Source organism: Pelophylax lessonae (genome assembly GCF_965119305.1).
Source record: "Pelophylax lessonae genome assembly, chromosome: 2".
NCBI lineage: Eukaryota > Metazoa > Chordata > Amphibia > Anura > Ranidae > Pelophylax > Pelophylax lessonae.
Genome location: NC_138769.1, coordinates 66431549 through 66458082, shown reverse-complemented (window position 1 = coordinate 66458082; position 26534 = coordinate 66431549). Strand labels below are relative to the sequence as shown.

Here is a 26534-nt window from a genome sequence, read left to right as displayed (position 1 = left end):
CACCAGAGCCAAATGCTGTCTAGATTATAGGACAGCAATCAAGTATCATGCAACCAGCTTCAAGATCTTTAGGACATCTGTGTAGTCAGCAACCTCCGGCCTCGTGGGTAACCTCCATTGTGTTGATTGACTCAGCACATCATAAGAGGGTTAAAAATGCAAAATGGAAAAGGCTCATGGTGTAGTATGTAGTAAAATGAATTTATTTAAAAATATAAATACTATGTATCACTGATAAGAGTACAGTGTACATAAAGGATAACATAAAAACAAATAATGGTAAAAAAGAACTCACATATATAGCCACCACTAAAATTAAAAGTGATGGCTTGGACAGATGTCCTAAAGATCTTGAGGCTGGTCGCACAATACTCGATTGCTGTCCTATAATCTAGACAGCATTTGGCTCTGGTGAGTTTGCATTTCACTCGTTTGGTGGTGGAGAAATAATTTTCCTATTCATCATTGTTTTCACCTATATACTGGACTGCACCCATTGTATATCGTCACAATATTTTTCTTATTGAAGAAAGTTTTTATTGATTACACTTTAATTTGTGTATTATTTTTAGCACTGGAATTTTCTCTTTATTTTAGTACTTTTGTGTATGTATATTTTACACTTTTTTGCTAGCTGCTGTTTTTTTTTTATCACAAGCGCTGATTCATTTTTTATTATTTATTAGCAAAGGTTGTCTGCTGAACTCTGGAGTAACTTGCAGGCATCAAGATTCATTTAAAGCCCATCTGTAAGCAAACAAAATCCCTTCCTCCATCCCTTTCAGCCTCTCCCCTCCCTCGTATACTCAACCTTTTTCTGTCCACTGTCATGTGACCATCCACATTTCCCCTCCCTTGTCTTAAGACCAGTGACTACAACATGCGGGGGGAGTGGGCTATCAAGAGGAAAGGTGACCTTGTTTTTAAGGGACAAAGTCACAGTGTCTCTTTAACTACCTCAATACTGGGCACTTAAACCCCCTTCCTTCCCAGACCAATTTTCAGCTTTTAGCGCTGTTGCATTTTGAATGACAATTGCGCAGTCATGCAACACTGTACCTAAACCAAATTTGTGTCATTTTTTCCCCACAAATAGAGCTTTCTTTTGGTGGTATTTGATCACCTCCAGGTTTTTTCTTTTTTGGTGCACAAATAAAAAAAGACCTAAAAGTTCGAAAAAAAAAAAAGTTTTTTTGTTTAGGTTATAAAATTTTGTGAATAGATACGTTTTTTCCTGCACTGATGAGCACTGATGACGCTGCACTGACAGGCACTGATGAGGAGACACTGATTGGGTGGCACTGATGGGGTGGCACTGATGGGGTGGCACTGATATGCAGCACTGATGGGCACTGATAGGTAGCACTGATATGCAGCACTGATGGGCACTGATATGTGGCACTGATGGGCACTGATAGGCAGCACTGATGGGCACTGATCGGCGGCACTGATGGGCACTGATGGGCACTGATAGGTGGCACAGATCGGCACTGATGGGGGGCACTGGTCGGCACTGATGGGGGCACTGATCGGCACTGATGGGGGGCACTGATGGGCACTGATAGGCAGCACTGGTGGGCAATAATGGGCACTGGTGGGCGGCACTGATGGATGGCAATAACGGGCACTGGTGGGCAACACTGATATATGGCATTGGTGGGCAGCACTGATAGGAGGGCACCACTGACAGGCTGTTTGCCATCCCTGGTGGCTATGGTGGACATCCCTGGTGGTCATGGGTGGGCATCCCTGGTGGCTCTAGTGGCACCCCACCCTCCCAGGGCTGCACTGGTAATAAATGTTCTGATTACCAGCACAGACCCCCCTGTGATCAGTGAGTACTTAGAAATACTCACTGATCCCCCCCAGCTCCAGTATCGATCATCTTCTTCTCCTCACTGACAGGATCTGTCAGGAGGAGAAGAGTTCGAAGCCGTTACAACGGCTGTATTCACATTGCATGACGGCTGTGATTGGACACAGCCGTCATGTGATCAGGAGGGCCAATCACAGGGCCCTCCTGACGCATCTTGTTGCACTGTGTCCGAGGGACACAGGCACATCGAGATCGCGCCGTTGCGCGTGCCCGCGGCGGCGCGATCTCGCTCCTTCTGAAGGACGTTCCGGAACGTCCGATCAGAAGGACGAGACTCCCACCCGGCCGTATATGTACAATGGCCCGGGTGGGAGGTGGTTAAAGGATATGATTATTTAATATTCCAGTTCCACTCTAAATGATTGCAAATTATTCTGTTTTGTTTAGTTGATACAGCCTAGTCATTCTCAACAAAGCATTTAAATTCTTAGTTTTTACAAGGCTAGTTTTAAAAGCAGGGGTTATTAAGAGTTGTTGAAATATCATTTATGAACATCTAATTAAGACAAAATAAATGTACCACAGTTCCTTTGTTGCGTTTCATCGTTTGTGATCTCTGTCCATCTTGGGAATATTTTTGCATGAAAACTAAAAACGTGCTTTGGGTCAACTTAATAGTGCAACATTTTGAAGCATTACATTGCAGAGAAAAAAACATTCAGCTGCTTTTGATTTAAAATAGCTGTCCTTTGAGCAATATGTTCACTATCATAGCAGCTGCCGGACAAATGAGCCAGTGCTAATGAATAAACTGAAGCTTCATATTTTCAGTTTGATGTGTGAACTGTATTTAAAATAATTATTAGAGTGCATTTAAACCACATTTACACGGAGGAGACCTGTTTGAGTCTCCCAGCAGCAAATCATGGCTGACAAATACTTCCTCACATTTGATCAAGAAAACATTATTGACCCCAAGAGAAATGCTTCCACAGCTTTATGTTAAGTTGTTCTACTTATTTAACACATTTTTTTTTTCACTGGATGATGATTTGCAAGTTAAAAAGAATGCATTTGTATTAACTATTTATAGCTTGGGTTTTAATAGATTAAAAGCTTTATAGCAGCATTTGTAAAGACACCGTGGGGGAGATTTACTAAAACTAGAGGACTCCGAATCTGGTGCAGCTGTGCATTATAGCCATCATCAGCTACTAACTGTGCATCAGCTACTAACTTCGGCTTGTTTAATTAACCTCCCTGGCGGTATGATTCTTTTGGATTTTAGGTGCTGAAAGCGGTACCATTATTTTGCATGTAATTCTTGTGAATGAGCAGCCCAAACCAACTGTATACATTTATTATATATATTTATATTATATTATATATATATATATATATATATATATATATATATATATATATATATATATATATATATATATATATATATATGTATGTATACATATATTATGTATACATATATTATATATATATATATATATATATATATATATATATACATGTATATGTATATATGTATATATACGTATATACATATATATATATATATATACTGTATATATATATATACTGTATATATATATATATATATATATATATATATATATATATATATATATATATATGTATATACGTACAGTAAAACTGCAGGAAAGGGCACTGGGGGGCAATGTAATGTGATTTTATTTTATTTTGAATGGTATCAGTGTGTTTGGTGTGTTTTACATTTGAATTTGCCGCCGGTTCCACCCCCCCGGCGGACGTCACGTCGCCGGAGACGGAAGCCGGGGCTTGCAGACGATCGGGAGCAAGCTCCGCCGCCGCATACCGCCCGCATTCTTCGCTGGATCCCAGAGAAAAGGTAAGTAAAACCTCTACCAGGATCCAGCGATCTTCCTAGCACTACCCCGAGTGTGGCTCGGGGTTACCGCTTTTGGCTCTAAAATCTAACCCCGAGTCACGCTCGGGAATACCGCTAGGAAGGTTAAGCTTTGACAATACAACCTGAAAGCTGATTGGTTTCTGTGCAGAGCTGTACCAGATTTTGTATACTCCAGGTTTAGTAAATCTTCCCCTGTAAAATGGCAAATGCATTGCACCACATTTCCTAGGTTTAGCCCTTGTGCTGGCCATGCATTATGCCTGTTTTTGCAAGCTTTATACAATATTTGTTTCCTGCTCATCTCTGCAGGCAAATATGAACTATCCTAGGGAGCATGCAACATTTTGCCTTGTCAGGTATGATTTTTTAGATATACCTTCATTGGGAAATGTTATTAAGAGGTTCTCAAATTGTTAACGTGGTTTTAACAGATTAAACCTGTTTTTTTTCTTTTTTTGGTGCACAGCTCTAGGCATAGGGTGCAATGCTGTACACTAGGACCCTTCTCACAAGCATGTATTCCTAACCATCCACTAACCTTTCCTGTAACACTAACCTTTACACTAGATTACCTTGTAACCCTGAAATTAACCATTACTTAAAGAGGAACTTCCTGCATTTCCATTGAATTTATTTGCAATATGCCACTTGCCTTTCATGGGCTTTTATCCATGAAAAACATGCTGAAATTCCATATAATCTTGTGTTGTTCTTTTCTCCTTGCTACACATACCTTCCTGCACCATTATCTTTGGTTTCTTCATCATCAGCAGGTGGTTTTCCCTTTCAGGTTCTTGCAGCTGACCCCTTGATGATGCAACTCTAGGTCTGCACTCCAGTGCTGTGTCATTTTTCAGCTAATTGTTCATTGGATATGTGATGTCAGAAGCCAAGGATGCTGCAGGGGGAGGCTTCATGTCATTGTATATGAAGGAATGGAGGCAGGAGAGCAGATTAAACATGAATTTAAAAAACCTGGATGGTGGAAAGTGCAATTTTTAAGTGAAAGTCTGTTTTAAATAAATTTGTAAACCCACCTCTCTTAGATCCTCTGCACTGAATACCAGCCTTTCTTGCATTAAAAAGATAAAAGTCTGAGGACTCAGCTCCAGATGATAGGAGACAGATAAACAGCGCAAACTAACAGTAATTCATATTCAAATAGACTTGCTGAAGGTGTTTCGTTACTCATTCAAGTTCTTTTCAGTTCTCATGAGTGTCTGATGGCTTTGTGTGAGTTATCTTTTAAATGCTGTGGTGTATTCCTGACACTAAGTAGAACTGAGGAGGCCACTTGCATAAGTCCAGTTAAATGTGACCAACTACTCCTAGGCTACCATGGCCTACCAAGCGGATGAGTTTTAAAAAAAATAATGGTTTTGGTTTTTGGGTGTGGGATTCTGTGAGTAAAGTTAGTATTGTGTACATAGGAGGCACACAGCCATTTTCAGGGGCACCCAGAGGATTGATAGTCACATGTCTATAATTCTTTATTTTATGTTCCTTATTAAAACATAACTGTAGTAAAGTTTGTTAAATATTATCTCGTCTGTAGTGAGTTTACACATTCCTATGTTTGAAAAAATATGGCCTTTGAATAAATATCTGTATTAGGATCCACATATATGGTACACAGTATGTGCAAACAAAATATAGCGCTAAAGCCATCTTAAGCCAGCTTACAAGTGGTTCTGAAGTATATGCAGCTAAAATTGGCATCCTACAGGCCCGACACTTTACTTGACAGGGGCAGAGTTCACACTGAAACTTTAAGTCCAGATTAATGTTCACTGTACTTATTTTGTGTGTGTACCTGTTTATATAATAATAATTAATGAGCTTAACCTGCCTTCAGCTATACAACTTTGAGTGCAAACATTTTAAATGAACTATATGGCTGAATGTAGTGCCAATGGCAAATTGGAACAACTATGGTGGCATTACCCAAAGAGTAAATGTTTTTGGTCATGCAACTACCAGATAGTTCATACTATTTTAAATAGTTCTTTATGAAAGAACCCAGTGGAAGCTCTTCTGAGCTAAAAGCCAGACTAGAGTACAAAATATGATTTCTGTTTGCTTACCTAACTATCTCTTTTTTGGGAGCTTGTCTCGTATCAACCTGTGTATGACATTTTAGAAGATGGAGGTCACTCTGGATGATAGATTGTCTAAATTTCACGGAATTTAGAACCCTTAGTTTACACTCATTTTACCAGTGGATTGTAACCACACTGACTATTTAATTTATGTTACTTGGAAGCGTGGTGTTAGGGTCCTACCCTGGTGATCATTGGTTATCCATCTTCTTCCTAGGACCTTCCCCATTTTTTTTTTTTGCTTCTCCTTTTTTCCCCTCTTCTTGTAATTTTTTTCTTCCGTTGCATCGCTTGCTGCCTATGTTTTTCTTTTCACACTCCTCTCCTCTTTAAAGCGGAGTTCCACCCATTTTTGTGTTTATGAAAAATCAGCAGCTACAAAAAGTGTAGCTGCTGACTTTTAATAAACACACACTCACCTGTCCCATGGTCTAGCCTTGTGGTCGGTGGAAGCCTAGGTTCTCTCCCTCTTCTCCCTATGGCGCAGGCATCTCTAGGCATCACAGCTTGCACCTTCACAGCCAGGTGCGCACTGTACATGTACAGACGGCCCGAGCAGAAGTGGGAGTGCGTACCTGTCAAATCTAGGTACCCGCCCCCCATAATAAGGACATGCCAAATGTGGCATGTCAGGGGGTCAGGAGGCCTTAAAGCAGAAGTTCAATTTTTGTGTGAAACTTCACTTAAATTCACTCATTTCATTTGTCCTATGTTACTCCTTGTCCCTTAGTTGCCCAATATAGAAGCTATGTCCTCTACAAATTTCTCTCATTCCTCAATTCTTTAATCCTGGAAAAAGATGTGCCCACGATTGTTACTTCTGGTTTACATTATGAATGTTAAAACAGGCTAACATCTTGTACTCTTAAGTGGAATGAGGGCTTGTTTAGGACTCTTTAATACAATGATTATTTAATTGTAACACAAAGCTTAGGTGATACTTTTGTTCATATGTTTTGCTATTTATGAATATGTTGAAAATTCTACAAAAATAATATTAAAACAGAAGATTAACTATATGGCTTAGTGTGCTCTTGTTCACGGGCACAATGCTTGTCTAATGGATGCAGAAACTAAAGGATCTATGTATAAACATTTGTAATTTGAATGTCTTAACCATTTGCACAGGCACAACAATTGATCTAATATCCATAAGATGGAATTTTCATGAAATACCTCAATAAAAAAAGACCAAATTCTGGCCTCTAGAAGAAGGAAGCTGACAATCATAGTAGATAATTATATTACAAACAATACAGCAATCATTTGTTGGGTCTGTGTAAATGCTTAGGACACAGCTTACAGCACTTTTTTAAACATAGACTGCCTAATGTAAAAAAAGTTTGCTAACCACTGGCTTAAAAAACATAGTTCACTGGAAAACATCATATTAACCCAGTGAGATTAGACCCATCAGATTCACCTCATAAAATGATTGACCTATCCTTGCTTCCTACAGCAGAGATTCTAATAAAAGGGCTTTTAGATCAAAGAATCTGAAAAAAAAAATAATTTAGTTGCCCACACATCATTTTACGCTTCTGTAATGCATAAACAAAATTAAGGTCCAGTTTTGGCAAAACAATATTTTAGTGAAGATGAAAGAGACTCCACCTTTGGTTCTCTTCCCCCAACCCTGTTCACCCTTTAAAGAAATTGTTTTAAGCCATTCAGATATCACTACTATTAGCTATGAATGCTCATAGCCTGATGGAACATTAAGTACCATAACAAAAAAAACAATTGACTGCAAAATTAACTACAAGAAATCCATCAGGATTTCCAACAAGCAACCTTAATTTCTTATCAAATATAATGCTTTACAACATTTTACACATTTCCATTTTTTAGCATTCTGGATGTAAATGTATTCTTATGTGAACACACCCCTGTCTTTATGTTTGTGTGACTCATGACCTGAAAGAATTTAAGGAAAGAGAATTTATTTGAATGTTCCTGGCCACAGCTATAGGACCTTAGCTGTTAAAACACCATAATCATAACCCACAGGATCTCTAAATTAGCTTTTTCTTGTACTTTGCTGCAGACCTGAGCCAGTATTATGGACAAAGGATGGGGGAGAGCTTCCAGATCCCGAAAGAATGGTAGTGAACGGAAGAGAATTAACAATAACCTTTTTAAACAAAACAGATAATGGAACATATCGATGTGAAGCAACCAACTCCATTGGTAAAAACAGTGCAGAGTACATCTTGATATTAAACGGTAAGTGTATCATACATTATCTTCTGCTATCAGAGTTATATAAAGTTGTAACAGTAAACATCTTAGGCATAATTAATATTGGAGCACTGAGTGCAATGTCTTTGTAGAGAAAGCAGTAACTAATAGTAACTAATCAAATTTAATTTAAAAGAAAAGAAGCATGCTTTCTGCCACGGGTTAATGTACTTTGTATATTATCATTGTACTTCGTTCTCCTTATTAAATAAGCCTGTTTGTGTTTTATCATATTACGAAAAGCATGTTTTCTACTTGTCAAGTATTCATCATGTATTCTGAAATGGATATGGTATAAACTACTTTGCTTGAACTCTCAACATCAGATACATTAGCTCCCACTTGATTTATGCTAAATGCAGTATGCATATTGTATTCTGTAAAAAATCTAAATTATATTGAATTGCAATATTCTCCAAATAGCAAACATAGGTAAGAGCAGAAAACTTTTATGGAAAAAATCCTGATATTTTGCTTGGGATAGCAGATTAATCTGTTACAAATCTCATTTGCTTTACATCTGCAAGAATGCTTAAAGCAGAGTTCCAGCCATTTCTGTGTTTATTGAAAGTCAGCAGCTACAAAAAGTGTAGCTGCTGACTTTTACTTAACACACACACTCACCTATCCCACGGTCCAGAGGTGTGGCTGCCTGAAGCCTCGGCTCCCTCCTTCTTCCCTGGCGCTGGCATCACTAGTGTGGGCACCTGGCTGTGACAGCTTTCGGCTGTACAGCTGGGTGAGCACTGCGCATTCGTGAGTCGGGCTGTGCATTCTAAATGGCTGGGCAATCTTCTGGGACCTGTGATGTGTCCCAGAAGATTGCATGGAGGGAGGGTGAGAGTAGAACTTCTGCTCAAGCTGCCTAGGCAGCCTGAGCAGAAGTGGGAGCTGAGTACCTGTCAAAACTAGGTACCCGCTCTCCCCCACCAAAAAAAATACATGCCAAATGTGGCATGTCAGGGATCGGGAGTCCTTAAAGCGGAACTTCTTTTTTTGGGTGGTACTCTGCTTTAATTACTACCAATGGCTATTGCAGGTAAAACAATAAAGAAGAATTCTAGGTATGGTCAAGCTTGGACCAATGCAACTATGCATATACTATACCTGTGAGATTCCTCAATCCCTCTAGGAGCTGGAAATCACAGTAGTAGATATTACTACTCCAGTAATCTCCACTTGCTTCCAGGTCCCATGCCGAGTTGCTGCCCTGCTGCTTGTGAACATAGGAGGTTGCTTGTCATATGGCACCATTCAGAGAATACTTTGCATTTTCTCAATGAATGCAAAGCATTCTCTGATTGAAAGAGGTGGAGAGCATGATGTCAGTGACTCTCTCCACCTCATTCAATCAGAGAGTGCTTTGCATTCCTTGAGAAAACACAGAGTGAACTCTGAATGGTGCTTGTGTTGAGCGTGTTGACCTCAGCAACAGGACAGCCACTCAGCTTGGTCATTCTTAAAATTGTCTTCAGCCCTGTTGGAAGAGCATTCCATAAGATACTGTTACTTTATGTGCTTGATTAGAGAATAGCTTATCAATAACTTAACAAATAAAACCTTCATTTAGCTTAGTGAATAAAGTTAAGATGAATTCACTTCAATGGTCCTATCACTTGCAGGGCAAAATTGCTTTTTTTTTTTCTTTAAAATTGTTTTAAAACTTCCCTGTTCATGACTGGGGTTGACTTACTAAGGAGAAGAAACTGTTCAATTAGCTTAGTGAATATGATGGAGTTTTTTTTTAAAATCGTGTTTTAACATTAAAAACATTAATATTATTCGGTATCCAAAGTGAACACAGCTCTGTCCTATTTCCTAAACTAAGCCAACATTTACTTTGCAAAAGGAACATTTTCAATCAAGGCCAAACTATTTGCAGTTACACATTATGCTCCTTTAGCAAAGCAACCCCTACATGTGTTTTCATACACATTTTATCATAATTCAGTTCAACTCTTGTGCTTGCTTGGGTGTTTTGTAGTATTTGTTTGGTCTTGCAGAGATGGCTTGATGTGCAGATGACTTGGTGTTCATGTAAAATTTGGTTCACTGTCATATACGTATATTGATTCTTTTATGAAAAATTGTAACTGAATGATAACAGAAATGATAGATAGATAGATAGATAGATAGATAGATAGATAGATAGATAGATAGATAGATAGATAGATAGATAGATAGATAGATAGATAGATAGATAGATAGATAGATAGATAGATAGATAGATAGATAGATAGATAGATAGATAGATAGATAGATAGATAGATAGATAGATAGATAGATAGATAGATAGATAGATAGATAGATAGATAGATAGATAGATAGATAGATAGATAGATAGATAGATAGATAGATAGATAGATAGATAGAGTTTAGGGCCCCATCAAAATATTAGCGGCATATTAGGAAAAATGCAGGGGTTCAGTAAACCGACTTGATTTATCTGTCAGTTGTAATAAAGCAGATCATGCGCACTCCAGTTTTTGGTCGTGTGACTAAAATCCAGAAATACGTCACATGATTCCCAGTAGCCGTAGAGTTAAAGTGATTGTACAGTCTCGTTTTTTTTAATTTAATAATTAACATATTATACTTACTTGCTCTGTGCAGCTGGTCTTGCACAGAGTGGCCCGGATCCTCCTCTTTCAGGGTCCCTCTTCTGTGATCCTGGCCCCTCCCTCCTGTTGAATGCCCCCACAGCAAGTAGATTGTTATGGGGGCACCCAAGCCGAGTCACAGCTCCCTGTGTCCATTCAGACACAGCCGTGACCTGCCCCTGCCACCTCTCTCTACTGATTGAATGACTGACATTGATTGACAGCAGCAGGAGCCAATCGTGCCATGTTGCTGTCTCAGCCAATGAGGAGGGCAACAGAGAAACTCCTGCAACATTACTGGATAAAGATGGGCTCAGGTAAGTTTTAGGGGGAGCTGAGGGGGACTGCTACACACAGAAGTTTTTTTTTATCTTAATGCATATAATAGCATGCATAATATTTAACGCTAAATAAGGCAGAAAATATAACAAATGAATACGTTGGCTTGTACAGTTAAATTTAATTAACACTGAACATTCAAATTCTTCCATAAGCCAAATTTTAGAGGCAGGCTTCAGGCAAAATACAACATTTATTAAATAACATAATTAACTTCTGTCTATCTTGGCCTGCTTTATGTTGTTGGATGACATTTTATAATAAAAATAATAAAAGTTTGGGGTCTTTAGCAGGACATTAAACCTGTCTTTGAACACTTTTGTTTCTTTTCATGTTGAACATATTTAGCCCCCGTTCACACCACTGCAGCTTTTAAATCACGCTACTTCAGCACAATTTCGAAGCCGCAGATCAGTGCGATTTGGACCTATAGTTTGTGACTTAGTTTAACAGAAGTCAATTCAAGTTGCAAGGAAATTGCAAAAAAGTAGTGCAGGAACCTTTTTCAATGTTGCTGCTACTTGACACAACAATTTGAGAAGTTCCATTGATGGCAGTGGGGTGCAACTTGTCATGCAATTTTGAACTGTCAAATCGCATGACAAATTGCGCTGGTGTGAACCAGGGCTAAACAAGCTATTACTTACAGTGCCTTACCCTGAAATGCATCTCTTCCGCTATGTACCCAGGAAACCTGCACACCTGCTGGGAACTGATTGCCAACTTTTAACACAGATCATTTCATAGCTTACAATTAAAACCAAGCATTTTCTATGTATACATTTTGGATATTCTATGTTTTAGTGACATTTTTTTCTGTCTGGGTTTCTGCTTAAAATGTACTTGTTATTTTCCATCCCGAGATGTTCGCAGACTACTGTAAGCTAATAACCGCTGTGCAGAATATTTATTTGTTCCTTAGTGAAGTTATCCACAATACAACCAATCTGTTTCTATTAAGCTGATAGAATTTTCATAAAGATGGAAAAACACCCCCAGGTATGAAGGAGTCTACAGCTATTAGTGTAATATCAAGCCAGCAGGTATCCCAGTGGGTGGTAATCTGTTTACACATAACAATGCAGCTTCTTCATATTGCTCTATACATTGATGCCTATTTTATGAGTAAAATTAAAATATGAAAAAGAACCATTTCTGACCATCTGCACAACTTACCACTTTTTATTGCAAAGGTCAAATGTTTAAGCTACAAAAAGCTTTGAATACATTAAGATACATACCATGCAGAACAGCATGAAAAGTGGATTTTAAATACATATTGAAGAAATACCTGAAGGACAATACAAGTTATGCACTGGTGCCAGTTAAGTATTATTGTGGTAGTATATGTGTTGAAAGTTAGAAATGATTTTCCAACAAGTGTGCTGCCTTCTGTGTGGATAATGATAAGTGGGCACAACTCAAAGGCCCATGGCATGGGAGTGTGGCCGCCATAGGGCTCATTTAATATAATAAAGATAAAGTTTTAGTTTAGGTTATCTTTTTTTTATATCATTTAAAAAAAAAATTAATTAGGTCAGTGTAGCTTTAAATATCCTCTGAGGCACTGGTCACTGGTATCTGAAGCAGGAAAAATGTGCGCTTCTAGAGGGTTTGTCCTGTGCTCTGGGGTCTATATAAAGCCTTGCATGACTCTCCTGCAGTTGTCCTGGATTGGCTTGGTGGGCTCCCCCATCCTGTCGTGGCAACATTTATTTGGTTTTGTCACCCTTGAATCAAGGGGGGACTTTGCTTAATGAATTATTTGTTTTATCGCTTGAGTTGTATGGCTGAGTGATAAAGTTTAATTAATTTATTTTTAATACCAATAAAGGTGTCGCGGCCATTTAAATATCATTTTGCTGCATGTCTGGTTATTTTATATAGTGTTAAGGATGGTTAGTTTGACGTTGAGTTGTTTTGGATCGGACCAGAACCGTCCGAAATTATATCTGCCCCTGGCCTATTTTGATACGATGTGTGCACACACAGAGCAAAATCGTACACTGACACCAAGTTCAGAGTTAAGATACTTCTGCTTTATTTCTACAGTGTCAGTGGGTTATATATTGTTGTTAGTGTCATGGGTTAGTACGTCATAAACATAATGTTATCTGCTTGCTTGCAGCTTCTTAATTGGTCATGTCCATTATAAGGTAAACTCCCTCCAACCTAGGAATGTTATCTTGTTGGATGTTGTCTTCTGTGCAATCGCCATCTTTGTTTCCACATTGCTCAGACAAAGGGAGGGGTGATCTAGCAGCCATTTTGAGTAAGTTGCAGCAGAAACATATATACATAAGGCATATGGTATGCATCATAAGGTGAAATAGGCATTTCGCTATAGCCATTGATTACACCCATTACAGATTGTGCGACCTACAATCCCACGATCTGTGCTGATGCTTTTTGGTCAAGGATCCTCTCCCGATACAAGTCAATGGGAATGCAAATGCAGCTTGAAACAAGCAGATGCAGAAGATTAGAAGTAGGTGGAGTACAGGTCAGAAGGGGATCAAATGCAAGCTAGGGTAGGTGCATTCCCTTTGTGTTTGAGATTTGATACATCTGAGATATGTTCATTGACACGTCAGGGCCATCTTAAATGGATCTTAAATGCAAGTGAAATGCACCTGGAAGTGAACTGCATTACCCCTTTGATAGAAGTCAAAAGTCCTTCAGGCCTAAGTGCAAAAAAAGGACACTATGAATACCTCTCCAGCAGAATGTGAACCTCATATCACCTTTTTCAAAAGCTAGGGCAGAATCTCAATGCTTACGGGAGTCAGATGCCTGGTCCTCCACTGTGCATTGCTATTCCTCTAGTGACATAAGGGCTGGCATATGGAATCACAGGGTGTGGCAGGGGAAGCAGACTTCCAACATACCTAGAAATGCCACATGTGAAGATCTTGGCCAAAGCAGAATGAAGGGAGGACCCACACTTCACTGGAGAAGCACACATTAATAGTCTTTTTTTGCAGGCATATTGTTTTTTTTTTTTTTAAGGGAAGGGGATTATGTTTGTAATGGTTGGTTTGTCGTCTGAAGTAGAGAATTTGCACTTAGCAAAGTTAATGTTCATTTAGTTTAGTAAATAAAGTGAAGTAGTGTTTACCTCAAACATCAAAATATGAGAAACATAATTTTTTTTTTTTTTTTAATTCCCTTGCATATGACTGGCTATTCAAAGTTACCATGCATTACTTAAAGGGAAAAGTCCAGTCAAAAATTACATTTTTCCTGGCAATAGTATGTTAAATATCTTTATCTTTGATATTATCCATTTTCTGCCTAGCTGCTTGTGTAGCTTAGAAAGTCTTATCTAAACTAGACATTTAGCTTCTTCCTGTTCTTCACCGACAACGCTATCTCCCTTTATCTGAATTTGCTAAGCTGTCTTTCACTTCCCGAAAAGGTTGTCAGTCTTTCTTAGACAGGAATGCCTAGATCTGCCCAGCCCCACCGCATCCCCCCTATCCTTTACAGAACATAATCTCCTGTCTTCATAGCCTCATTTAGGCCAGCAGCTTCTCTGGAGAGAGAGAGAGAGGGGGGGGGGGGTTAAGTGACCGGCGCAATATATGAAAGAAATAAGGTATAAGGTACAAGGGAACATTTGTGAAAGTTTAGAATGATATAGATCCATTTCTATTGCTCATTACATGTGAGTAATGAGTTTTAGGCTCCGTTTCCACTAGTGCGACTTGTCATGCAACTTTGGACACATAAAGTCGCGTGACAAGTCACAGCCCATTGATTTCCAATGGCACCCATTCCCATCTATGTGACTTTGAAAATCAGTGACTTTGCAACTTTGATCCAGAGTGTAAAGTTGAATCAAAGCTGCAACTTTGACTAAAGCTCCGTATCCATTATTGCGATTTAGAGTGTGACTTTTTGATGCAACTTTGATCTAACTTTACACTCCCTGGATCAAAGTCGCATCAAAATAGTGCAGGTACCTTTTCAAGGTCACTGTTTTTCAAAGTTGCATAGATGGGAATGGGTGCCATTGATTTCTCGCACTAGTGGAAATGTAGACTTAGTGTGGTTGCCTGTACTATGATCATTGTAGACTGTGAGCTGAGACCCCAGAGCACTTACAGCTACACTGACACCCCCCCCCCCATGTCTAGCTTCTTTCTTCTACAGTAGTCATCATTTAGAGCCCAGAACAGCTATACTGTATATGCCAAATCCCCCCCCCCCCTGGTGTCCTGTGCGGATCAGTCTTTTTTTATTTATTATTTTCTCATGAATTAGAATGTACATTGTATCCTTACTGATTAGAGAACACTGGGCTGGAACCCACGATCAGCTTCTCCCATCCTGTATATGCCCACTGGCTACACAGGGACAGTGCCCTTCCCTGGAAGTGATTTGACTAGCTTTCAGTAACCACACCCACTTGCTGCCCTTGGACTCAGCAGGAAGCGGAATTTTAAATTTTGTGACAGCACTGAATACTGCAAAATAAAGGGAGAAAAACTGGGAATTTTTACATTTTGACACATAAGGCTGAACTCAGCTCACATTAATGATTGCAAGGGAGAATTTAAGGTATTAGGCTATACTTCTGCTTTAAGTGATTAAAAAATGATATATTGGCACAACTTGGACCCTAGGATTACCTAATACACATATACAAAGAGAAGTAAGGGAGGGGGCGCACCATCTGAGTGTACCTGTGTTAATATTTGGATAAATGTGCTCGCATGGGTCGGGATCAGCATGTTACTGTGGCCCTCTGAGATATACAGAGATCAGCAGGTTTGCGGCTGGTAGTTACAGAGGTTAGCAGGTAAGGGGCTGTAGCAGCGGAGCTGGGAAGTGACTGAAAGGCAGATGGAAAGGATCACTGCTGTGCTTGGAGCACAAGCTGTCACACAGTGCTTCTGCCTGTCTGAAGTTCTTGGCTGGCTTGGTTTAAATTGGCTGTATCCAGAGGTAGAAGGAGTGGTAGATGGAAGGGTTCGCTGCTGTGCTTGGAGCGCAAGCTGTCACACAATGCTTCCAGCTTCCTGAGATCCTCAGCTCATTTGATTAGGATCGGCTGCATTCGGAGGTGGAAGGGATGACGTTAGCATGTTCAGGGGCATGGTTACGCATTTCAAGGCTCCATAAACTGGCTTATAACCAGACTATGGAAACAGCCACAGTCCCCACTTTTTCAAACAACTTCAGAAACTTCTAAATGAGAGTACCTTCTATGAATACAGGAAAAAAAAACTGTCAGTATCATATTATTTCTTTGAATGAGGCCACCTTATCATCTTCAAAGCATAATACTTAACTCTGCTTGATGGCAGTTGATGGCTTTGAAGGCATATTTCTCTATTTAGCCATTTGACTGGAGCTGCACTTTAAAGTGGTACTCAAGTAACTTTTTTTTTTTTAAATGACAGCCATGTTATACTTACCTGCTCTGCGCAGCCCAGTGTGTCCATTCAGACACAGAGCCGTGGTTTGGCCCCGCCCACTCTCTCACCTGCTTGGCTAACTGACGTTGATTGAGAGCAGCAGAAGCCAGTGGTGCCACTGCTGTGTCTCAGCCAATCAGGAGGTAGAGACCCGGAGGGCCGAGGCACTTGTGCACACCGATGGATTGAGATGGGGTTCAGGTAAGTATAATGGGGGGGGGGCTGAAGGGGGCTGCTGCACACAGAAGGTTTTTTTATATATTTATGCATAAAATGCATTAAGATAAAAAAAAAACTTTTGCCTTTAGAATCCCTTTAAACACATACTGTATGCTCAGAGATGTAAAAAAAAAAAAAAGATTTACTTGTGCCAAGCAACATGCAGCTCATGGGACAGTAACTTGCTGGATCAGAGAAAGTTTTATAGCCTGATGTTTGGTATAACTGCAGGAAAGTAATTGTAAATTCAGACTGGTACACAAAACACGAAAGGATGGCAGACAATATGAGCTAAGATTTATCATCAGAAGGAGTTTAATATAAGACAGAGAGTTTTTTTTCCTTTTTAATTTTATAAATCTGATGCTGCTTAGCGTGAAGGAGAATGGAAAGACACTGATGAATGTCTAGACGAGTAAAGCGAACCATATTCCAGAATTTATTCTCATATCACCTCCTTTTAGACTCAACAGCTCAGATAAATGTTCATTTGCACTAATGCAGAGGTGACATGCTGCGGTAACAAGTGGCGGACGGCTTCAGTTTGTATTTCCTATTAAGATCCTGCTAGAAGCATAATATTGCAGGTCACATTTTCAATCTGAATCGTCTCATTTGAAAGCTGGAAAGATAACTATGAATTATTTATCAAGTTCAGATCTGCAGCTGTGCCAAGGTCCCTATGAAGAGCGTTGCCTAACGAACCTAATCCGTGTTGTGCCATCTTGGGCTCAGTGTGAGGCACGCAGCAGAAGCCTCCATGGTGGTTGTTCATCAGTCACTGAGTAAATTGTTAACAAATGGACCAAAAAGATATGTTTCCTACATGTACACTTTTATTAAAAAAAAAAAGTGAAGTACTTTTGAAAATCCCAATAAATTATGTACACTCAGTAAATAAACTCTAACAATAGTGTTTGCAATACTGGAAACTATTTGGTCTTGGTGACCACAGAAGGGCTATTTTGCTGAGTGAGTGCAGGATATGCCTATTCAAATCTCGTTCTGCTCAGTTATACTACAATCTTTTTCTCCAGGTTGACTGAGATAATGATACAGTGCACATATAGTGCAGGGACTGACCATTTCTTTTTTATGGAAGAAAAGAAAAATTTCTATTGCTTTAGTGAGCTAGCTTACCTGTAATAAAAGATGTTTCATGTTATGCAGGCAACTAGATTCTAGATAAATCTTCACCATAGGGATGCCCGGTTCTCTTCCTGCTGCTGAAGTTTTGGTACTGTGGGAGTTTAATCTGTTAAGATGCTTTGAAAATGCACCCAATGAGGACTCGCCCCCTCCTCCTTCCTCCTCCATTGAGAAACGTACTTTCATTGCTTTCACTGCTTGTAACAGGAATTATGAATAAGGGAAAGTCTGATGAGTCAAAGGATTCTCTCCCCAATTTACAGATCATGTTATTGGCAGTAAAAGCATTGATCGAAGATTTCTCAATAGAGGAGGGGGCAGGTCCACATAGTAAATGTTTGCACAGCATATTCACAGGAGACCCAAGCTTTTAACCCCTGCTGTGTCAGAAGCTCAGAGACAGGGAGGGGACAGGGCATCCCTGCAAAGAAGACTTCTACCGGATCCGACTGCCTGCAAAATGTGAGAAATCTGTCATTACATGTAAGCTAGCTCACTCAAAATTTAGAGAATTGTTTGTCTTTAGCTAAATTTCAGCTTTGAGAAAATATCAATGCTGGTGACCAGATTTATAATGACTATATGGTACTCTTTAACCCTGGAACACCATTTATACCCTACTCTCTGGTAAAAATGGGAATGAGGTGGATGCAAAGGTCCAGTGCTGTGAGATGTCTACACTGCCTGAGACATGTTTTTTAACCACTTAAGCCCCGGAAGATTTTACCCCCTTCCTGACCAGGGCCTATTTTGCGATTCGGCACTGCGTGATTTTTAACGGACAATTGCGCGGTCGTGCGATGCTGTAGCTAAACGAATATGACGTCCTTTTTTCCCACAAACAGAGCTTTCTTTTGGTGGTATTTGATCACCTGTGCGATTTTTTGATCATGCGCTATAAACAAAAAAAGAGCGTCAATTTTGCAAAAATAACAATATTTTTCACATTTTTTATATGAAATTCCCCAAAAAAATGTAAAAATCAGAATTTTTTAACATTTTCGGCCAATTTGTTTTATGCTACATATGTTTGGTAAAAAAAAATCGCAAAAAGTGTATTTTGATTGGTTTGCGCAAAAGTTATCGCATTTACTAACAAAAGGAAAGATTTTTGTCATTTTTGTTGTTTTTTTTAACGTGTAATGGCAGCGATCTGCGATTTTTTTTGCGGTACTGTGACATTGCGGCGGACCGATCGGACCCTTGACTGACATTTTTGACACTTTTGGGGTTACCAGTGACATTTCTACAGTAATCAGTGCTATACATATGCAGTGTTACTATAAAATGACACTGGCAGTGAAGGGGTTAACTTTTTTTGAGAGGGAGGGGTGGTGTGTGTCCCTAGGGGCATGATTCTAACTGTGATTGGCTGTGGCTTGAGGTGTAGGAACAGTGATCAACGGTCCTACATAGTAGAACCGTATGATGACTGTTTCTACACAGGGGAGAATGACAGGCAGCTTGTTTACATCAGCCGCCTGCCTTTCTCCCTCTGCACCGACAATCGCCGAGTGACCGGCGGACATCGGGTCCGCCGGTCACACGCGCGGGGGGGGGTCCGTGACCACGTGTGAGTGGGAGCGTGCCTCCGGGGGCGCGCGCTCGCTCCCTAGACCCTCACAGGCTAGCGACGTAGGTCTATGTCACTCTGCCTGTGAGGGGCTGACTGCCAACGTAAATAGTCGTGCGGCAGTCAGCAAGTGGTTAATAATGTCTGCATAAAGAAGTGGATTTCTACATAGTTCTGAACTGTTTCTAAGTTTCTTGCCCCTTAAACTGAACACAGATTAAGAAACAAAAAAGGAAATTGAACACTGCTGGAAATTGAGCTCTGGTGCCTATCTGCTAGGGCTATGCTTATAAAGAGGCAGAAGGTATATTCATACTACAGCCATCAGAGTAGAGAGCCACAAATTGCTATACAAATGTGAAGGAGCCCAATTTTCAGTTCCTCTTGAGGATATAGCTCCAACAGTATTGGGCATTCTTTGACACAGGGTGTTTATTGCAGCTATGCTCTAATTGAGCATAATTACTCCCAAGCAATTTATTTTGTCTTCAAATAAGTCTAATTCTTGTACATGTACTGCTGATTTAGAAACATTTATTTTTGAAGAGAACCCCTTGTTCTGAAGCAGACCTAAACCCACCAGTTTAACTCTTTCCCAAAGGAAAGCCCAAGTTACAGTAGATATGTTTAATAATTGTTATTTAATTCTTAAGCTGATATACAAATTGCCTTTTTTTGTAGTATTTTGATTTACGTTCTGCCTACTAGCACATACTGACACATTTATGGCATACGTCTGGTGATAAATGTCATGTTTGCCAGTGTAGGTAGGTCAAGCCCTCAAATTGCTGGTGTTACAGCTGGTCGCGTGTGCAGCGCCATGGTAATTTCTAATTGACTGTAAATAGATGCCCTTGGCGATTGAAGGATAGGAGGCTTTAGCATCATTTTAAAACTAAGTTGAACTTTCATTTTAAATCAACTACATTCCAGGTTTAGCACTGTAAAAAAGACCAGCCATTTGTACAGCTATCTGATTACTTTTACATGAAAGACGAGGGCCAGTTGAACAAAACGGATACAAGTCCATGGCTACCATTGCAGCTGTGGGCTTATTTTAAATCCTTCAGACTCTGGACATACTTCCAGAGAGCATAAATATCAACTGCCTGAGTAAAAAAGCCTAACCTCTGCAGCTGCAGAGAAGGACCTTTGCTCATTGTGTGGGGGCAATGGTCTCTCTGCATGGTCAGACATACCACTTACTGAGTCAATGCTATAGCAATCCATTTAGCAGGAGCATGAGCTTTGCTGATAGACAGGGATTATACATGGGTCTGGCTCATCAGGAGAACCACTGCAGAGAGACCACTGCATCCACACACAAGGTTCTTCTCTACAGCCTGCTAGCAAGGGACAGTTGTTTCTGGCTACTTTCTAAAGTCAGTAAACTGCAACACTTTCATTACCCTTTTTATTCCTATATCTGAAAAATATTTAGCCTATTTAAACTAAACGTTCAATCAAAGGGGTTGCAAAGACAGTTTTTTTTTTTTTTTTTTAATCCTAATGCATTCTATGCATTAGGATAAAAAACCTTCTGTGTGCAGCTCCCCCTAATACTTATTTGAGCCCTATCTCTATCCAGCGATGTTGCAGGAAAGACTCTGCTGCCCGGGACACTTCCTGGCCGGGACTTTGGCTGAGAGAGCAGTGGAGCACCAATGGCTCCCGCTGCTGTCAATCAAAGTTAGTGAGCCAATGAGAAGAGAGAGGGAATAGGGCCTAGCTGCTTGCTGTGGGAGCACTCAAGGAGGGAGAAGCCAGGAGCACTGAAGAGGGACCCAAGAAGAGGAGAATCTAGGCTGCCCTGCCCAAAACCACTGCACAAAGCAGGTAAGTTTACAATGTTTGTTATTTTTAAGCAAAAAAAAAAAAAACAAGACTTTAGTATCACTTTAAGCTTTCAAGAACAATAGAATATATTTTAACTATGAGAAAATGCATATCTCAGACATTACCATTTTATTTGTACTTACAGGTGCTTGAGATTTTGTAGCAGATCAGGACTCCACTAACCATATTCAGATCACCCCATGAAAAAAGATGAAAATAGGGTACAAATCATATTCCCTCCCCAGATTAATCCCCAGGTCCAACAAAGACATTGGATGATTTGGATGACATTTGCATTTTATCTGCAAGTGAATGCAATGTCATTATATTTTTAGCAAATCTAAACCTAGCAAAGTCATTGTCACACTAATTTGTACCCTTGCCAACCCAATTTGATCTTATACTAATGTTATGCTCTCAAGTTATGCAAATCATTTTTCCCTGTGTGCGGTGAGTGTCTACAGGGGAACGAAGCACTCCTAAATTAAAATGTAATGATTCACTTTGAGCTTTACCATTTTGCTATGTTACATCGAAATCACACTCCTGTGGTAAAATTTGAATCAATAGACTTTAGGGACAATATTTTGGGGTAAATATCTGGCCCCAGGGCTCAATTAGTTAAAATGCATTTAATTTACATATTTCATTTTTTTGAGGGGGAGTTGGTTTATCTTTAGTCCAAGCCATCAGTTTAAAGTGGTGTTCCTTGTGTGCAAAAATCCTGACTTTCACCTAGAAAATCCCCCAAGGTCTTTGAGTTTCACTGTATAAAATATTTAGCAAGACCACAAGGAAAAGTTTGCAGTTCATTTATCAATCTGACAGTGAGGAAGAAACAGATAGTGCCCTGGCCAGGGCTGACTGAAAGTAACACTCATTGTTTTTTAAAAATTAAAAATGGTAGGACAACATAAAAATATTCTGCTGCTTGAAATTATAAATAGGAGAGTGGAGTGTCTGAGCTTGTATGCATTACAGCATTATTTATTGGCATTTACTAATCAGAAAGAGCCCACTAAGCTTAATAAATGCACACGAACAAGCTCTTAAGGCTTTATCCAACACAGTTTCAAGGATGAGCACCTTTTACCGGCAGGCAGCTTCCTTTGACGTTACGGGAAAAATGAAATCAGGGGACATCTGATCTTTTCATACATTATATATATATTTGTTTATTTATACTTTTCTTGGCTTTGTAAAGTCATGCCCAAAAAACCTGGAATAAAAAAAGCAAAGTACAGAGCAGCATGCATTAAGCCTTTTATGAGTGCTTGAAGAGTTTTATTTACCATAAAACATGCAGTTAGCCTAGTTTTCACTCTCATAGCAACAAGCCACTAGCATCAAGGAAACAATATCAACATTTTTATTCAAACTACTGTATGTCTAGAAATATATCCTCGTGAACCTGAAAGGTCTTAGAGAGGAATATCCATACCACTATCCTTTCACTTCTTGTTGTGTCTACAGGCAAGGACGTTTTGGGCAATCTCTCCAGTGTGTCACAGACTAAAGAAAAGCCTTCCGTACTTTATCTAAAACTCAAAAAAGTGTAGCTGTACATACATCTAATTCCTGCAGGCAATGGGTAGCATCCAGATTTGCAGGGCAATGATGCAGTATTAGTGATTTGTAAATTACTTATCCCTATGAATCATATAAACCTTTATTAACCTTCCTGGCGGTATGAATCTTTCCGATTTTAGGTGCTGAAAGTGGTACCATTATTTTGCATGTAGTTCTTAAGAATGAGCAGCCCAAACCAACCATTTACATATGAATTTTATTTTTACTGTGCGTTCTTCTTTATAACATCTCGGGTATGATAAAGTTTGAAACTCAAAATCATAAATTATAATATAATAAATAACTTAAAGTATGTATGTATGTATGTATGTATGTATGTATATATATATATATATATTTTTATATATATATATATATTTTTATGTATGTATGTATATATATACATAAAAAGTACAGTAAAACTGCAGGAAAGGGCAATGGGGGGCAAACTAATGTGAATTTATTTTATTTTGTAATGTATCAGTGTGTTTGGTGTGTTTTACTGTTTGAATTTGCCGCCGGTTCCACCCCCTGCGAGCGTCACGTCACAGGAGATGGAAGCCGGGGCACAGAGCATTGGGAGGAAGATCCGGCCGCCGCACACTGCCGGAATACTGTACATCACTGGATCCCAGGGGCAAGGTAAGTACCCTCTCTTACAGGATCCAGCGATCTTCCTAGCGGTACCCAGAGTGTGGCTCGGGGTTACCGCTTTTGGCACTGAAATGTAACCCCGAGCCACACTCGGGAATACTGCTAGGGAGGTTAATCTGTGACAGGAAGTTCTGCAATTTTGTTCTAACCAGAGCAGGTGTCTCCTTTGGAAGATTTACCCTTACCTCCTGTTCTAGTGCTGGTTACCAAGAGAGAGGGTAAATCTAAATGTGACAGGGGGTTACCTGTTGTATGCTACCAAAACTGGAAACAAAAGGTTTTGGTCATACATATATTTTAAAGTGTTAGTAAACTCTCTATTTGTATTTTAACCTACAGGTAAGCATATAATAAAGCTTACCTGTAAGTTAAATCAACATCTTTTAAACATGCACCGTTTAGGAGATATTTTAGTAAGCAACAGCCGGCAACGTCACTGGCGCATGCACTCTGAAGGAACGGCATACCCATGCCGTTCCTTCAGAGCCCTTTGCCGCGGCCATGATGCACAGGAGTGACGTCATTGTGTCTTGGCTATTCAAACAGGGATGCATACGAGCACATTATGATAATGAGGGGGAGGGTAACAAACTCTTCTGCATTGAGCAGGATCATGGTGTTGTTTGGCATCTTCTGTAAATTGACCACATTCATCCAAATTTCTTTACTCTTCAGTAATGATAAATAAAGTTTTCTCCTGCTGAGGTGAATATAAAATCAGTAATTGGGAAGTTACTAACAATTTTTAGATCAGTAACGCTGGACTGTCAATCTGTTACCACATGATGCTCTCTTCCCACTCTGGAAGCCATATTGTGTTCACAGTAGAAGCTACAAAGTTAATTTAGATAAAACATATTTTTTATTGTTTTCCTTAAATGAAGGTGGAGATCTGAAGGAATTCAGACCCTACAACTGTGCTGCTTTGCACATATATTATTTGGTGTGCTTGATATGGTTGGTGCTGTTTTCCAGTTGACAAGCACCATTATAGCTGAAATTTAGCTAAAAAAAAATCTATACAGCTTTAGCCACATCAAATATCAATAATTAGGGATGCCCCACATTTTGCAGGCAATTGGTTCCTGCTGAAATCTTCACTGCAAGGATGTCCTGTCCTCTTCCTGGCTCTGAACTTACAGGCACTGCTGTGATTGACAACTTCAGATCTTCAGACAGAACAGCAGTGCACATGGTCTGGCTGTGACACGTCCACTTCTTCCCCCTTCCCCATTCAGAAATGTTCTTTCATTGATTATTCTGCTTATGTCACAATCTGTGAACAGGGTGTAGTCTGGTCAGTCACAGGATACCCTCCATAATTCACATATTGTGTTGCAAGCAGTACAATCAATAAAAAATGGTAAACAATTATGGTATGCAAAATTATCAATAGGTGGAAATTTAAATGCCTTTACAGCTCGTGGAAGAGTAAATGAGAGACCTAGAATTATTGCTGTCACTTTGAAGTCATAGAAAACATATGTGGTACAATTTCTATTTACATACAAGTGTGTGCCTTGTACTGTGTTTGTGGGTGTGTACAGGGTGATGGGGTTATTTTGTTTTGTTATGTTTATTAAAATGATATTAAAGTCTCTTTATTTGTAAAAAAAACGCAAACATTTTATACTTACCTGCTCTGTGCAGTGATTTTGCACAGAGCAGCCCAGATCCTCCTCTTCTCGAGTCCCTTGTCTGTACTCCTGGCCCCTCCCTCCTGCCAAGTGCCCTCACAACAAGCAGATGGCTCTAGGGGCAACAGAGCCGAGTCCCTGCTCTGTGTATCCATGCAGACATGGAGCTGGGGCTAGGCCCCACCCTCTCTTTCCTCCTTGGCTCACTGACTTTGATTGACAGCAGTTGGAGCCAATCCGGAGGGAGATTCCAAGACTGCTGAGTCTTCAGTGCAACACATAAATATTAGGGGGGCTGGGGGGGGGGGGCTGCTGCCTGCTGCACACAGATGTTTTTTTATCTTAATGCTTAATGGCTTGTTTACTGATTATGTTCTGGCTGATCCCTACCCACTCCAACTGCTGCCAAACCCTGGCTTGCTCACCTCCTGAGGACCATGACCTGGCACTAGTATGCAGCAAAATCCATCTCCACCATCAGGAGCTCTGGGGAAGACCAGTTAGTGCTTAGACCCCACACCTGCTGTTCAGTGTGAACCTCTCTACTGCTGTACCTCAAAGAAAAGGCAAAAAGTTGTTTAGATCACTTCTTCTGCATTTAGAAAATCTAAACGCAGGAATGCCAGTGTTAATGGCTGCATTAGAAGTGATAGCTTCATTCGTTTTCTTTTTTCCTTTTTCTTCACCTCTTGATCTGGCCGGTAAGTCTGCTATTTTTCAATTCCCTTTAACAAACCAAGCTGTTTAGACAAACCACTTAATATTGTCAGGGGTGCTTACAATTGTGAGGTAATATTAATTTATGTGAAACCTTTATCCCAAATAGAGAATAAAGTTGCTGTAGCTGCCTAAAAAGAGTTAGCTGGGGTTTAGCTTTAACTCGTTAGTCAAATCCATCTAAATTACCTAATGCAACTACAATACCCTCTCCAAAGATTGACATTTCTGATGTCCAAAGGTGTTTCTGATGTTCCTCCATCCAGGGAGGAGACACCCTAAGACAGGAAATGGGTTACTAGCTGGATTACCAGGTGAAAATACAAACAAAAAAAAAAACACCTAAGAGAGAAAAATAATGCAACCACCACATTTAATGATTTGTAAGCTGCATTATATTATATTTCTGTTTTGGGAATTAAAACCTGTTTAAGGGCTCATCTATAATGGCATATTCTCCAGTACAGCATAAACAAACTAGCATATGTTTGTGTCTGGCAGTTCCTTGTGCTGTGTACAGCTACCTATAGACATGAATGGCTGCAAAAGGCTGCATGTTGCTATGTGTCACTAGTTACATTAGGTGGCACATGTGCATAGACGTTAAGTTCCTAAACCCAGACTGCCTGCATTTGGAAACGTCTGGGTGCATGAGCCACATCACGCAAGTACAGCTGCCTGCAACCATTCCTATCTATGGGCAGCTGTATTAGGCACCTAGAACTCCTGGACACACAAATTTGCTAGTTTCTATGC

At 39.8% G+C, this 26534-nt stretch overlaps 1 protein-coding gene across 2 annotated transcripts in view; it reads left to right on the top strand.

Moving 5' to 3' along the window:
- The window catches only part of CADM2 (cell adhesion molecule 2), a gene marked incomplete at its 5' end in the record, with an annotated part of 586202 nt that overhangs the window by 402045 nt on the left and 157623 nt on the right, over positions 1-26534 (top strand). For both annotated transcript variants that reach the window (XM_082245592.1, XM_082245593.1), the window contains one exon: positions 7869-8047. In XM_082245592.1, coding sequence (XP_082101718.1) covers positions 7869-8047 — 179 coding nt within the window. The remainder of the gene's footprint in view (positions 1-7868; positions 8048-26534) is intronic.